General features: G+C 36.0%; 1 protein-coding gene across 1 annotated transcript; it reads right to left on the bottom strand.

Annotated features, from left to right (window-relative positions):
* Positions 1-62: 62 nt before the first annotated feature.
* Positions 63-6,471, bottom strand: LOC137722369 (phosphatidate phosphatase PAH1). The gene is made up of 11 exons (XM_068461355.2): positions 5,975-6,471; positions 3,890-5,561; positions 3,224-3,804; positions 3,049-3,122; positions 2,696-2,780; positions 2,425-2,511; positions 2,176-2,248; positions 919-962; positions 682-810; positions 484-585; positions 63-376 (listed from the first exon to the last, which is right to left on the bottom strand). Exons 2-11 carry the CDS (start codon positions 5,424-5,426, stop codon positions 323-325), a joined length of 2,766 nt encoding a protein of 921 aa, XP_068317456.2. The 5' UTR covers positions 5,427-5,561; positions 5,975-6,471; the 3' UTR covers positions 63-322.
* Between the last annotated feature and the right edge of the window lie 7,505 nt (positions 6,472-13,976).

Below are 13,976 nucleotides of genomic sequence, written 5' to 3'. Positions count from 1 at the left end.
AAAAGTAATTCACTAATACAAAAGGAGAAGGGCAAAATGGGAGGGGCATGTGTGACAAGAACTTTTATTCTTTAAGAGAGCTTTATTTTCTTTCCTATCAAAATTCGGAAATTCTAGTACAATGTCAATGGCTTGGATATTACACTGATAATACAACTGACCAAAAAAGAGTAATCACCAGTTCTATTATGTGCATAGAATGGAGATGATCAGCAACAATGTGGAGTATTGTTCTCTCTACTTCATCTATAGCTAGTCCTCGAAGCCACCAACACCGCCGTGTTTGGCCAAAGGGGAGTTGCTTTTCTGCAAGTGACATCCATCAGTCAATTTCCGGCAATGGCACTTTCCAGTAGTTCCACGAGTTGAAGTCTTCCTGCACATATGTCGAAAACCAGGTTCGTCCATCATCAGCGATGAAGACAAAATTGAGTTAGATACTATGGATTATGTTCGGAGGAAAGGATGCAAAAGAGTATTTACCTGCTCAACCAGTGAAGTTGGAGGAAACATGTCGTTGACAAGAGTGTGCAAAGATGTGTACGTCTTCACATCAACGGGATGATGGCTGATGGCCACCTCACCCTGCCAGTTAATCACCACGGTTTAGCCACACAAGAGAGATGCATTGCTCTCTTTCGTTTGTAAAAACCATCACCGGAAGATAAATATGAAATATACCTTGGGATTGATTATGAATATTTTGCCCTTTGGAATCCCAATTTTCCTGTAGCTGAGCTCATCCGTGTCTCTATTTCCAAATCCTGCATAGAATGGATTGTAATCGGCGGGGAAGAGTTTTTTAATGTCCTGCAATATATGATTTAGCAATTAGCACGCATCGCAACTGTTAGAAGAAAGGGATACAACCCAAAGTGTTCGAATTTGAACTCGAGCTAATCTTTATCTGCTACTTACCTCTAAACAGGCAATTTTGAATTCATGTGGTGCTCTTCTTACAACTGCCATCAGCAAATAGGAAAAAACAAACTGATCAGCACCAACTATATAATCTCAAAACTTAAAGCAGGCAGAATTCAAAATCGTAAGCAACTAAATGAGCTATTTAGTATATGGTAGTGGTGGTATGATGTATAACGGGGACAAACTAATATCTTATTTGTCAAAGGTCAATGAACTAACAAATGATGAAGTCGGTACCGTCAAAGCCAAGTGAATGACACATCAAAAGGTTCTCATGATTGCATATCCAAATCCATAGAGAATGTGAGTCTCATCCAGTGTTTAAAATATCGGTATCGGTGGAAATATCGATAGACAAATTTGTGGAAATATCGATCGTATATCGATATTGATATCAATTGCCTTCGATGGAAATGATAGAAATTTGCTCAAAAACGTGGAAATTTAAAATTATTTTTTTAGGGAATGTCATATGAAGCCACAACACAAGTACGAATCAAGAATTAATGATTAGATATTGTGTAAACAATAGGTATGTGATATGTGAGAAGAAAAACTTCCTTCTAATGACAAGTAATAAGATAAAGCATTTCGCTAGAAAGAATAAATTACATATAAATTAGTTGAAATTTTCGTCATGAAAGCAGTACAAGTTTTATTGAAGTAAACTAATACCATAAAGAAAGAATTTAAAAAATAAAGAATACATAGGCTCATGGATATTTCCTGCAAACTTTTTGCAAATTGTCTGCAAACACTGGATATTTCTTGAAAATATCGAAAATATCGAGGAAATTGACTGATTTCCAGAAATATCGCGGATATGGGGTGAAGTTTAGACTTCACCCCCTCTTTCCATATCATTCCCTGAATTTTTGGATATTTCCGTGGAAATATCGAGCATATCCAGGATATTTGAAACATTGGTCTCATCGGATATCAATAGTGAACTGGAAAGCAAGAATAGTTGCTTGTTTAACAACAGCACCACACATAACAATGTCATGGCCAAAATACGCTGATTTGATCCAAATCAACCTACCACCATCTAAAAAATCTATTTTGTCATAAACACTACAAAAACTTCCAGTGTTTGCCTTTCTGCATTGTTAGTTTCCATTTGGGTTTAATTTTCACAGAGATTTACTTCATGAGAAAAGCAGTAACGTCTACAGTTACAGAGTGGGCATAAACAACATTATAACAAAGTTAGTTATGCAAGCAGAACATACATTACAGAGATGACCTCACCTTCACGAAACAATGAAGGAAATAATCCATCAGGTGAGATAACAACAGGTCCATTGGGTAAAGCTTTTCCATCCTGCAAGTACAGGAGAGTAACCAAATTGGTTATGCAATTCTATCGACAAAGCCTCGACAATCTCAATCTTACAAGTCTAATATCTGCCTTTAATCACATAAAGGAGGTAAAGAACAAAATTTTGGTGTTGGATTAGAAGGAAAGGGAGACCAAAAACCAGGCTATTATTAGATTACCTGTTTTAGGTTGAGTAAAAAGCTTCTCGTTAGATATGCCTGTACGATTGCACGTGCACTCAAAAACAGTAGCTGATATCCATTTTCCTGTATTAAAAGCAGGAATCAATATTAGATACCCGTCCACAAAAGAAAAGCAAATCAGTCCATGACAATGTAAAAATAAAATTATAAAAATTAATTGCAATGTTCCTACAATGACCTTAATGAACCTTGACTGAGAATCAGGCCGATAACCTTAATTGATAAGTTATGCAATCAAGAGATGTACCTTAATCGCAGAGAAAAGTCTAGACACACCAGTATGCGTCCAATCCTTTCCAACTAATGGCATGAACTGACCTAACACATCCGACCTGGTAAAATGCATCAAGGTGAAAAATTTTATCATTCAACTAAGCATTAATATTATCATGATGGTAAAATATCTTGTCTTTTTTGTATCTTTGAAATGTTTTTTTTTTTTTTTTTTTTATAGCTTTGCAGATTTCATGTGCTGTCAATAGTCCAAAGGACTAATTTGTATGATTGTCCAGCACTAAACTACATCTCCTATGGCAATGGAAAGTTGCAGAAGCAATCCTATTTAGCAATCCAAACCATATTACATGACAGTAGCCTTACTTGGTAATAGTTCCATCAACATCAGAAATTACAATTCTGGCATTCCATTTCCACAAGTATATATGTGCATCAACCTGGTAAAGATAAACATGGGTTAGCAGCTAAATGGTAGAAATATATAACTCTATCCGGCTATAGCTCAAAATATAGTTGAAACACCAGATGATTGGCAAACCTGTTGTGTCCCCCAAACCCTTGTAGAGAAACTGAAAGTTATCATATTTTGACCTTCTTTGAGATTTAAAGATGCTATCTGCTCCGTGGTGGGAACATTTGTCCTTACAAATTGCTTCTGAGGGGACTCAGGAACCTTTTCAACTTGTGAGTTCTGCAGACCAGATTCAGAATCAACAAATTCATCCTCATTTGATGAATTACTGTCGGTGTGCTCAAGTGTTTTCACCCTCCTAAATGGAATGGGCCAGAGCCTCCATCTGCGTCCAGAAGGAGTGGAGGGCGTTCCAGGATCCTCATTCCTTGGTTTTTCTGAGCCATCTTGTTCAACAGGAATTGCATCCTCGGGCTCAACAGATAAATCGAGATTAAAAGCAGCCATTCCAAGAACAGCAGGAGCTGCTTTTTCCCACGAAAAGTATCTTTCCCTATATCTGACAATCAGATTTTCATTTTTCAAAATTGATGTTGCAGAAGTTATAAAATCCTCTGCAGATACACGATGCACAGCAAAGGTTTCAGCAGCAGCTTTCACCCCCATACCCGGACGAAGTTCATTCGCACAGAGAGAAATCTCAAACCCTGGAAATTGTACAATAAACAGAAATTAGACTATGGCAAAATAGGGAGATTTAAATAACAATTGGAGCCGGTAAGAGGTGCTTACTTATGCTTGAATGGACTTGTATTTCTTCACTTGACGATTCTGGTGGGGGTTCTATTAGCTCATTTTGTGTTTCTTCGCTTGAAGATTCTGTTGGGGGTTCTATTAGCTCACTTTTACTGCATTCATCTACACTTTCAGGTCTTTGTTGATTAATTTCTGTCCCATCAACCACTGCTGATGTAACACACTGTCCATCCTTCCAGTCTGGATCATTACTGACAGAATGTACAGAAATGCTGTCAATACTCATTTGTTCTGCAGAACACACAATCTTCTCATTTGATTCATTTTCAACTTCCAAATGTGGAGGCATATTGTTGTCGGGTGAAACAGAACCAGAAGATGCAGATACCTCATCGTTATTTCTCAAGTCAACAGTAGCATCTTCAGTTCTATCAACCACCGGAAGAGTCTCATGAGATGTTTCTGGTGAACTTTGAACCTCCAATGAGGACCCCATATTTTCAACAACATCTTTCACTTCATGTTTGGCCTTTTCTTCTAGCTCCAAACAGCACTTGAAAACATCTTCCTTGTTAGCAGATGTGTCTTCTGAATTGCTATGCACCTGAAGATCTCTTTCCTGTGTTGAAGTCTTTTGTGTTTCTTGAGCTTGACATGCACATTCCCCTTCTCTTTCATCAACTTCCAACTGATGTCCAATAACATTATTATCCTTCTGGACGCTGCTGACATTCCCAGAAGCAACACTAGCTGTAGATGCATTCAGCTTACTGATATAATCAGCAGCCCAAGCAGTTTCACCTGAACTAAACTCCTCAGTGCCTTCACAGAAGTCCGTCTCTTCACCTGGACCCAGATTGAATCGAGGTGTGTCTAATTCCACATTCTCTGCGGTCTGTTCTGATGCTGAGATGGGAGCTGTCAATACATGACCATCTACACTCACCAATATAACTTCCGAGTTTAAATTCTGTGATTCCACAATACGCTCACTGTCTAGATTATCGTATCGACTAGACCCATACCCCGATAACTCAACAGAACCCTCTAGAGAAGATTGCTCATCTTGAAATTCATAGAACCTCCGATCAACATCAGATTCAGCCTTCTCCATCCGTTTTGCGCCAAACGAATTGTGTTCCTCTCTCATTTCAACCACCACAGAATCAGAGAAACTGTGCTCAAGTCTACGAATTTCATGACTTTCGCCATCACCATCGAAAGTATTATCCCCTTGTGTAGCTTCTGAATTTTCAGAATCCTTGACAACCCCATTTATCTCACTTACTTTACCCGATTCAACCTCCTTTATAAAATAAGCCTCACCCGAGTTATCAAGATACATATGGAAATTGGCATCTGTGCCATTTACATTGATGCGGACCATCTTCTCCGCACCTTTGAGAACACCCTGAAATTTACCAAACCGGACATACCAAGGCGTGCTCCTAAACGTCCCATCCTGCTGCTGAACCACAATGACATCAACAGCCCCGCCAAACGGATGAAAAGGGGTGGCAACAGAGTAAACACCTTGGGAAATTAGGCTCCCAACTTTGCCAACCACATTCATTGGTTCAAACCTACTATCAACCACTCAAATTTTTGTGAAACCCTAATTATCATCTAACCTCAAATCTCTAAATTCTTTAATACATGCATCGAAAACTCTGGTTCCGTGATCACGATTCCGATCCTTGTCCGGTATCTGCATAACATGCAACGGAATGAAACTCAAACAAAGTGGTTTCCTAATTGGAAGAATCCACATAAAAAGAAATAACCAATGTCATCTAAAAGTCATTGGAAACCCTAACACCCCGTTTGGTTGCCAAGAAAATCCGTGGGAAAATTAATTCTACAGTCCCCATCAGAAAATTCGAAACCTTTCGATACAATCCGTACAAATTGAGCTCTAAGATGCTCATAAGTCTCAAATTTGATTCCCTGCGATTTCTAATTTTCTCGGCAACCAAACAAACCAATACCCCAATGCATACAAAAATTAAACAATTCAATCAAATACCCAAAATTGAGAAACTTAAAAAACCCACATTGAAAAATCATAAAGTGTATAAAATCAGCAAAATAACAAGAACATTGTGATTAAATCAAACTTACGGGTTCGTATTGCAAAATTCATGAAAAATTAGAGCAATCAGATAGCTCAAACACTCGAAACAATTCTCTATGGCACCGTTCTCCTTCAATTTTGAATTTTTCCTTCTGGGTTTCTGTCCCGACGGCGAATTGGGAAATCCAACCTCTGTAGTTTGAACACTTATCGGCTTGGAAGTCTGGATTTCCGTCGGGAGGATTCGTCTGGATGAACAGAAAAAAGCCAGAGGTAGAAATCTCCGCGGCGAAGCATTAAATAGGTACTCCTGGGAGTAAAATACCGAACGAGTCCTGTGTGGTCAAGGAAATTTCGTGTGGAGTTGCCGGCTGTGACGTGTAAATATCAGGCTTTGCATAAGGGTAGTTTGGTAATTTTGGCTTGGTTTCACTGAGATCAGATGTCGTGTCGCCAGACTTGCCACTCGCCAGGTTTGAACAGGGAGAGAGAGAGAGAAAGAGGGGGTCGGACCGAGAGCAAATCTTTATATTTGGTGTGGCTTGACCCGTTATTATTTGACACTCGTTAAGTATAGGATAACAAAGTTAATAAAATTAAATTTTTAAATATGTGTTGATCAATAATTCATGTCACAAAGAAGCTTAACTCATTTTGAGTGCAAAATATTTAATCTCGGTCAAACCACTCCCTCAAGGTAGAGAAATATTTCATTGTGTCGGAATTAGGGGTATATAAAAATTCATAGTACAATTAGTTGAAATTTCTTTTTCAAATTTTCAATCAATTGTATTATCAAACTTGATATACCGTTCCATATTTTCGATGCACTAAAAAAATCCCTTCTTAGAGTCATATAAGTCTTTGTCTCCAAGTTAACAAAATTTTAATACGTTTCTTATTAGATTGTCTATCGTGCCCTCTAAACCTCAATTTTTTATTCAATTTATGTCTTATTGTGTTTGGGTTGAGGTGTTACTTGATAAATTATATTTTGCCTCTTTTTAAGTTTGAAAGCAATAACAACGTGTTTGCATTGAGGTGTTACTTGATAAATTATATTTTGCCTCTTTTGAAGTTTGAATGCAATAACAACCTCAATCGTCATTTTAAACCATTTTAAATTTAAACACAGAGTTATGATTTAGGTACAATGTCATACAATAGTTAGAAAATCTGTTAAGTTAACAGCTAAATGATGACCTGACAAATGCAGGCCGATATTTTTGCTAACGTGGCAATCAATTGCGCCATGTAGATAAAAATAAATTATATTTTAAATATTTGATTATTTCAAATAAATGAAAATTAAATTAAATTAAAAAATAAACCTAAGTAAAAAATAAATAAACCAAAAACTCATCTTCCCCGTCCAAAGCACCATCTCTTCCACCCTTTGTTGTTGTCTGGTTTTCCAACAACTCTCCCAACCGGTTTTGGTCATAAATTCTCATATTTCCAAATGAGAGGCCAAATGGCAACATCAACGACTAGTTTTGATAATTGGTTCGAAAGGCAAGAACACCATGGTGATGAATCTCAACACATTAGAATGCTTCATCTGGTCGATGCTGGACTTCATGTATTAAGAGTTGATATAAGGAAGCGCTAGACGTAATTAGTGGCAGACTTGTAGTCTTGGGCTTCGAGGAACTACTTGACATCATCGATTCAGTTGATGCACTTGACAATGGCGTCAAGGCGATAAAGCGTGGACTTGAGACATTGGGCAAGGTTAGGCTTACTGACCTTGGCGTTGGTTGGCGAGGTCACTAGTGGAGGTGACGTTGGAGAGGACGTGGTCGGAGTCAGCCTTGACATCGTAGGTGGAGGTGACGTCATGGTCAAAGATAGTGAGTGGAGGTGGCATTGGTGAAGCACTACAGGTTCTAAAGGAACTGGATCCCTCCGGATCCAAAGGAATTGAGCCCAGAGATCAAATGATTTGGGGCATTGAAATTTGATCCAATGGCTACAATTATTATAACTTTTAGAGGGGCCCTCTGTTTGAAGCAATTGGATCAAATTTCAATGGCCCAGATCATTTGATCCTTAGGCTCAGATTTTTTATCCTTAGGCTCAGATTTTTTATCCTTAGGTTTAGATTTTTTGGCCCCGGAAGGGATCCGGTTCCGGTTCTAAAGGTCCCTAGAGAAGAAGGTAGGCGCATCTTTTTCCTTTTTAAATTATTTTTCTTCAATAATTAATTTTTTTTATTTGCCACGCCATAGAAAATGTGGGCTTTATATTTGTCATGTCACCATTTAAAGGCTAACTTAACATATTTTTAACAATTGTATGACATTGCAACTAATCATTTTAGAGTTAAAAAAAATCCCATTTTTTCTTCTTTTTTTCTTTGCTTATTCACACTGGATTCAGTTCACTACAATTAAACAGTAGTAACATAATATAATATAATTACTAACCATAATTTAAGTAGAATATATAATTCTAAAACGAAATTAGAGTGCATGTTCAATGGTGAATTGTCACATCCCGGCCCTGGCCCCCACCACATACCGGGCTCGACTTCATCGTAGCACGATATTGTCCGCTTTGGGCCCCGACCACGCCCTCACGGTTTTGTTTCTGGGAACTCATACGAGAACTTCCCAGTGGGTCACCCATCTTAGGATTGCTCTCACGCAAACTCGCTTAACTTTGGAGTTCCGATAAACTCCGAAGCCAATGAGCTCCCAAAAGACTTCATGCTAAGTAAAGATAAAAATATACATATAAGGCTTGCAGGATCCTCACCCCTGGGCGATTTGGGATCTTACATGAATGCTTGAAGCAATTAGGCTGAAAAAATATCGACATTTAGACAGTATTTTAGAAGAATTTAGATTGCGATGATGTATCTTGTGAACGAGTTTATAGCATATAACCTTCAGTTTCTTAACACAACGTCAGGAGCGTGCTTGATAACATGTTGTGGCCTATGAGAAAGAGGGTGCGACATCCGAAGGAGAGAGATGAGGAATTTATGTGATGCTTATTTTCCATCATTTGTGCCTTTATTTATAGTAAACTGATGAGTATTCCTTCCCTTGCAAATAATACAATCACAAAGGAATAAGATCTTCAAGTATTGTAAATACAATCTACTAATAATTTACACATCAACACATGTAATTAATATCACAACATTTTCAAATTTGTTTTTTTTTTAGCTAAACACTCAAACAATCACGACAATATAATGGCAATGCTATACGATTTTCAAATTGGTTGATTTTTTTTAGAGAAATGATCTTAATAAAGTAACCCCATAAATGGAATTTTATCAAAGCATCAAAATGTTTGATGAGAAAAACTAGCAAGAACGTAGAAAAAGAAAAAAATAAATAAATGCTTTTTACCATTATTATTATTATTATTTGTTCTAATAATACTTATTACAATTATAAAAAAAAAATGCAATAAATAATAGTTTAAATTTAGTATATTAGGTGTAGAACACAATTTAAAAAAAAAAAAAAATTAAAGTGCCACAGAAGCCTTCAAATTTATATTTATGTTTAAAATTTGACATCTTCTTTACAGATGGCCTAAGTCTGTCATTTATAAATTTTTAGCTTAATGGTCAATAGTCAATAGTATGTGACAATTATTCATCTTTTTTTTTTATAATAAACAATATTATCTACATTAAGGGGGAGTGATATGCTAAGTTTTACAATGAATCAACAATAATGTAGTTCAAAAAAAAATATGAAACATTTTATCTATTAATTCACACAACACTAGTCAAGTTTATAGTTTAAATACCATGTCAACATCCATCTTAATTGCATTGAAGGGATGGGGCCAGATTCGATTAATTACGATAATCACATCCATCATTGATTAAGAAAATACTATTAGTAATAATCATGTTGCCAATATTTTTTTTGTTGGAAAAAGAAAAATAATTTAGTAAAATATGAAATTGCAAGTCCACGATGGCAATGTGGGTGTTTCATGGTGGAACAAGGGCATTTCCGAGACATGAAAAAACTGCCGGTTGGGAACGCTGGACCGGACAGGGTCAGTCCGTCGTAATGATTTATGAGGTATGACTTGGAGTTGGGACATCCGAATATGCGTCCACGTGTTGCACATGCGCAAGTCAATATTTCTCCACAAGTCCACTAGACAAGACCATAAATAGGTTTGAGGCACATTAAGGACTAGTTTGGTATTGTTGTGTTTTGAAAAAAAATTACTTTTGCTGTGCTGTGAGAATAAGCAGCTGTGAAATAAAGCAATTGAGTGTTTGGTAAACTTTTTTGTAAAAGTGCTTTTGAAAAAAAAAACAGTATTATAGTGTTTGATAAACTTTTATGTAAAACAGATGTGAAAAAAAATTGGTTTTTCAAAGCTGGGTTTTGCAGCTTTGTGTTTTTGGTTTTTTTTTTTCACCCAAAACTGTGAAAAAAAACTGAAGTTGAATGTTTACCAAACATAAAAAAACTCCCAGCTTTTTTTAATAGCCATTTTTTTTCAAAATCACCTCAGTATCAAACTAAGGCTAAACCCATAAGAGCACTTCCACCTTTAAAAAGCTCCCTGGGCAATAAGTAATATAATCCTTCAATAAATAGTAACTACTTTCACTAAATAGTAATTATTCAAGTGCATCGCCACCCTGAACTGAATAATGCAAGACTTTCATATTAAAATATTATTATTTTCTTTTAATAAAATAATAAAAATATTTTTAATTTTAATTTTGGATAATAATGAAAGATTTGTTAAAAGTATTTGAAAATATTAAAACGTGGTGTAAGGTGAAAGAACACAATTATATATTTATAGAAAAGAATTATAATTTTTTATATTTTTAATTTATTTTTTTATTATATTTAATTTTTAATTTTTAATAGTGGCTGACATCACTGTAACGTCAGCCTTGCATCACTACCCTTGGGGGTTGGGCCATTCGATTACTCACTAGGTGAGCAATTGGGCTACCCCAGAGCCCAGTCGATTGAAATGGGTTGGAGTTGTTTTCTTTTTGGTTGGGGAGGGGGGATTAAATCAACTATCCCTTAAGAGACTAGAAAGGGGTGGAAGTGCTCTAAACCATTAGGCCTCATTTCAGCCCGATGGAGTGGAAAATAATTGTAAAACTGTAATAATTAAATATCTACTGCAGTCCTAGTTAGGTTAGGAATGTGGTTGTGTAAATCTTACTAGAATTCTACAATATCTTTTAGATAGTGTCCTAATTTAGTTGTAATACCTAAAGGGTAAGAAACTTACCTTCTTACTAATATAAATAAAGGCATAATAGAGTAAGTTAACACACACCTCTTATTACACCAAACTCTCTCTATCTCCTTGCCATTGCACCTCTCTCCTCCCTATAATTCTTCAGTTAAATAGGTCTACAACAATATTGAACTCGTCATCAATATAGTTGAACTTGAGGTCTCTCACTATAAGTGTAAATGAATATAACTGACCCAAATGCTCCCAATAATAAATCCGCACCATCCCCATCCCCCTTCATTTGTCCCTAAAACCCAAACCATCTATCTCGACCCTCATCGAGAGGCGAGAGAAAAATGATGAAATTGCTCCTTGTTACTCTCATCTTCATCACCTTGGTGGATGCCTTGGCGAGTAAAAATTTCGTGGATTCATTTGTGTATAGCTTCTACCAATAATTGATATGTGCCCATAAACTTAATCCCCTTAAATAAATAAATAAGTTTGTAGACATATGAATAAGTTTATGAACATGTGTCAATCAATAATAAAGATCACAGAGAGACTGCACATAAAATGGATAGCCCAAAAAATGCATTCATGTGCCTAACACTTGACAATTTTGATGTCCATTGGGATTGAATGCTTAATTTTGACCTATTTTAAAAATTTTGTAACTCAAATTGGTTGAAAATTGAAAGGTTATGACCTAATATGACTCAAATAGGTTGTGTTTATTTAAAACACTTGCTACTCAATGTATATTTTATGTGCTATAATATGTATGAGCAACATAGTTGTTATATTGTGCTTGTATTAAAAAAAGAAAAAAAAAATGAGGATCAGCTGGTGATTTCATTAGGGCAGGGTTCGGTTTTTTGCCAAAACCAAAACCGAACCGAAATTTCAGTTCGGTTCAATTTTTTTTCGGTTTTTTTTGTTTGGTTTCTGTTTTTTATTTTTTATTTTTTCAAAAAATGAAAAAAAAAAATCTGATATGAGAGAAGGCAGTAGAATTTATGTGCATAATGTTCTATATTTTGGTGTTACTGAGACTTCCAATGCTAAGAAAATGAGTCATTACGTATACCATGGAGTTTCAAGATATTATAGCATTGGTCATGTATTAACATGCAGATATGTAAATTTTCTAAAATAAGGAGCTTTATGTACCTATGTTTCTGTTAAATTGTAGTTTGGTGCATCTTTGTATGCTATTATGCGATATTATTATTCTTGTGGTGATGATGCTTACTTGTTTGATTCGTTGTCATTGTAGGTAAATTACTATGTCCAGTCTAACATCCAAATGAATGAGTATAGAGCACTGTTCTAAAAATCCCCGCCTAGTGCCGCCTAGGCCCTAGGCAGTTGGTTACCGCCCCAATTAATGTTTAGGCGTTTGAAAATTAAGAAAGGGCCCATAAACCTACTAAGGCGCCCGCCTAGACCCGTCTAGGCATGGACTCACTTAGACAAAAAATAGATAACTTTCATTTTGCATTTTTTTTTTAATAAATTGTTAGAGACTTGTCGAATACTTAAATGAGCACACATTATATGCTTGTTCCCCATGTTTTCATTATGTTCCAATACTTCATAATATATGTGTCATTCTATTTTGTAGTTTATGATGAAATTATATATATATTAAGTATAAACATACACTTATTTACATGAAATATAATGGATTTAGTTAAATCTACCTAGTCCCCCGCCTAGACCCCGCCTAGTCGCCTAGGTGCTAGACCCAAGTTCGCTGCCCGACTAGCGCCTAGCGTCTTTTAGAACCTTGGTACAAAGATTGTGTTGTATTGGTCAGTACTTGAGAATGTTTAGTTTTATCTTTCTAACATGGAATTCTTTTAGGAGCCTAATTTCCCACCCCCCCTCCCCCTCTTTTGTTGTAGCCTTCCGCAACGAAGAATTATGGACAATATATTGGAACGTGTGTGAAGGTTTTGGATATGACTGGTTTAAGGCTCTTGGCATTTAACCAGATAAAAGGTATCTCTTGCTATAGCATGAGCCTTTATTTGTTTGCCATTTGTTTTTCTTTTTAATTCTTTTTGTAAGGACCCGAGAGATTGACACTTTGTATGATCTGTTGATGCAGCTTTTGATTGTTATCTCTACAATTGATGACTTAAACTATCCAGAGAAGACGGATGCATACTATATCGTAAATGTCCCATACATCTATTTCCGCCTGTTGGAAGCTTTGTATCTTAACAACTCACAACACATTTGGACTTACAAATTGGGTTTAGAAAATAATACCCAAAACAGATAATTAAATAAAAAAAACATTAATTTAATTAATTTGGTTCGGTTTGGTTTTTTCAGTTTCAGTTCGGTTTTCGATTTTTTGAACCCACCCCTAGATTTCATCACTGCAGTTCATCATTCTGGGAGTCAGAAAGACTCATAGAGGCATTTCAGCTTCTCTTTGACCACCATTAAAAAAATAAGTACACTTATTATAAATTGAGTTGAATTATAATATGACGAGGCATTGTTAATTTTTTTTTTTTTTTTGAGTACATTGATATACTTTTATTACACTAAGAGGATGAGAGTTTGGCTAAGGCACATAATGGATAACCTAATTTGATATCGAATTCGCCGTTCACGAGATTCGAACTTAAGAGCTCTCATTTTTAAGTAAAAAAAATAGCATTGGACCGTAAAACTGATATAACGCTGTTTTTTTAGTATACGGAAAATTTGATCTAATTTGACACGAGGCTATAAATACAAGAACCAAAACGATAGTTTCCTATATTCCTCCGATACACAAGAACAAGAAATGGGCCTGCCGGCCAACTGGACTTCATTTCGGCCCATAAA

This window comes from Pyrus communis, chromosome 4, assembly GCF_041283825.1.
Source record: "Pyrus communis isolate YQ-2024b chromosome 4, ASM4128382v1, whole genome shotgun sequence".
Classification (NCBI taxonomy): Eukaryota; Viridiplantae; Streptophyta; class Magnoliopsida; order Rosales; family Rosaceae; genus Pyrus; species Pyrus communis.
The sequence above is the reverse complement of the archived record's forward strand: the minus strand, read 5'-3'. Positions and strand labels throughout refer to the sequence as shown.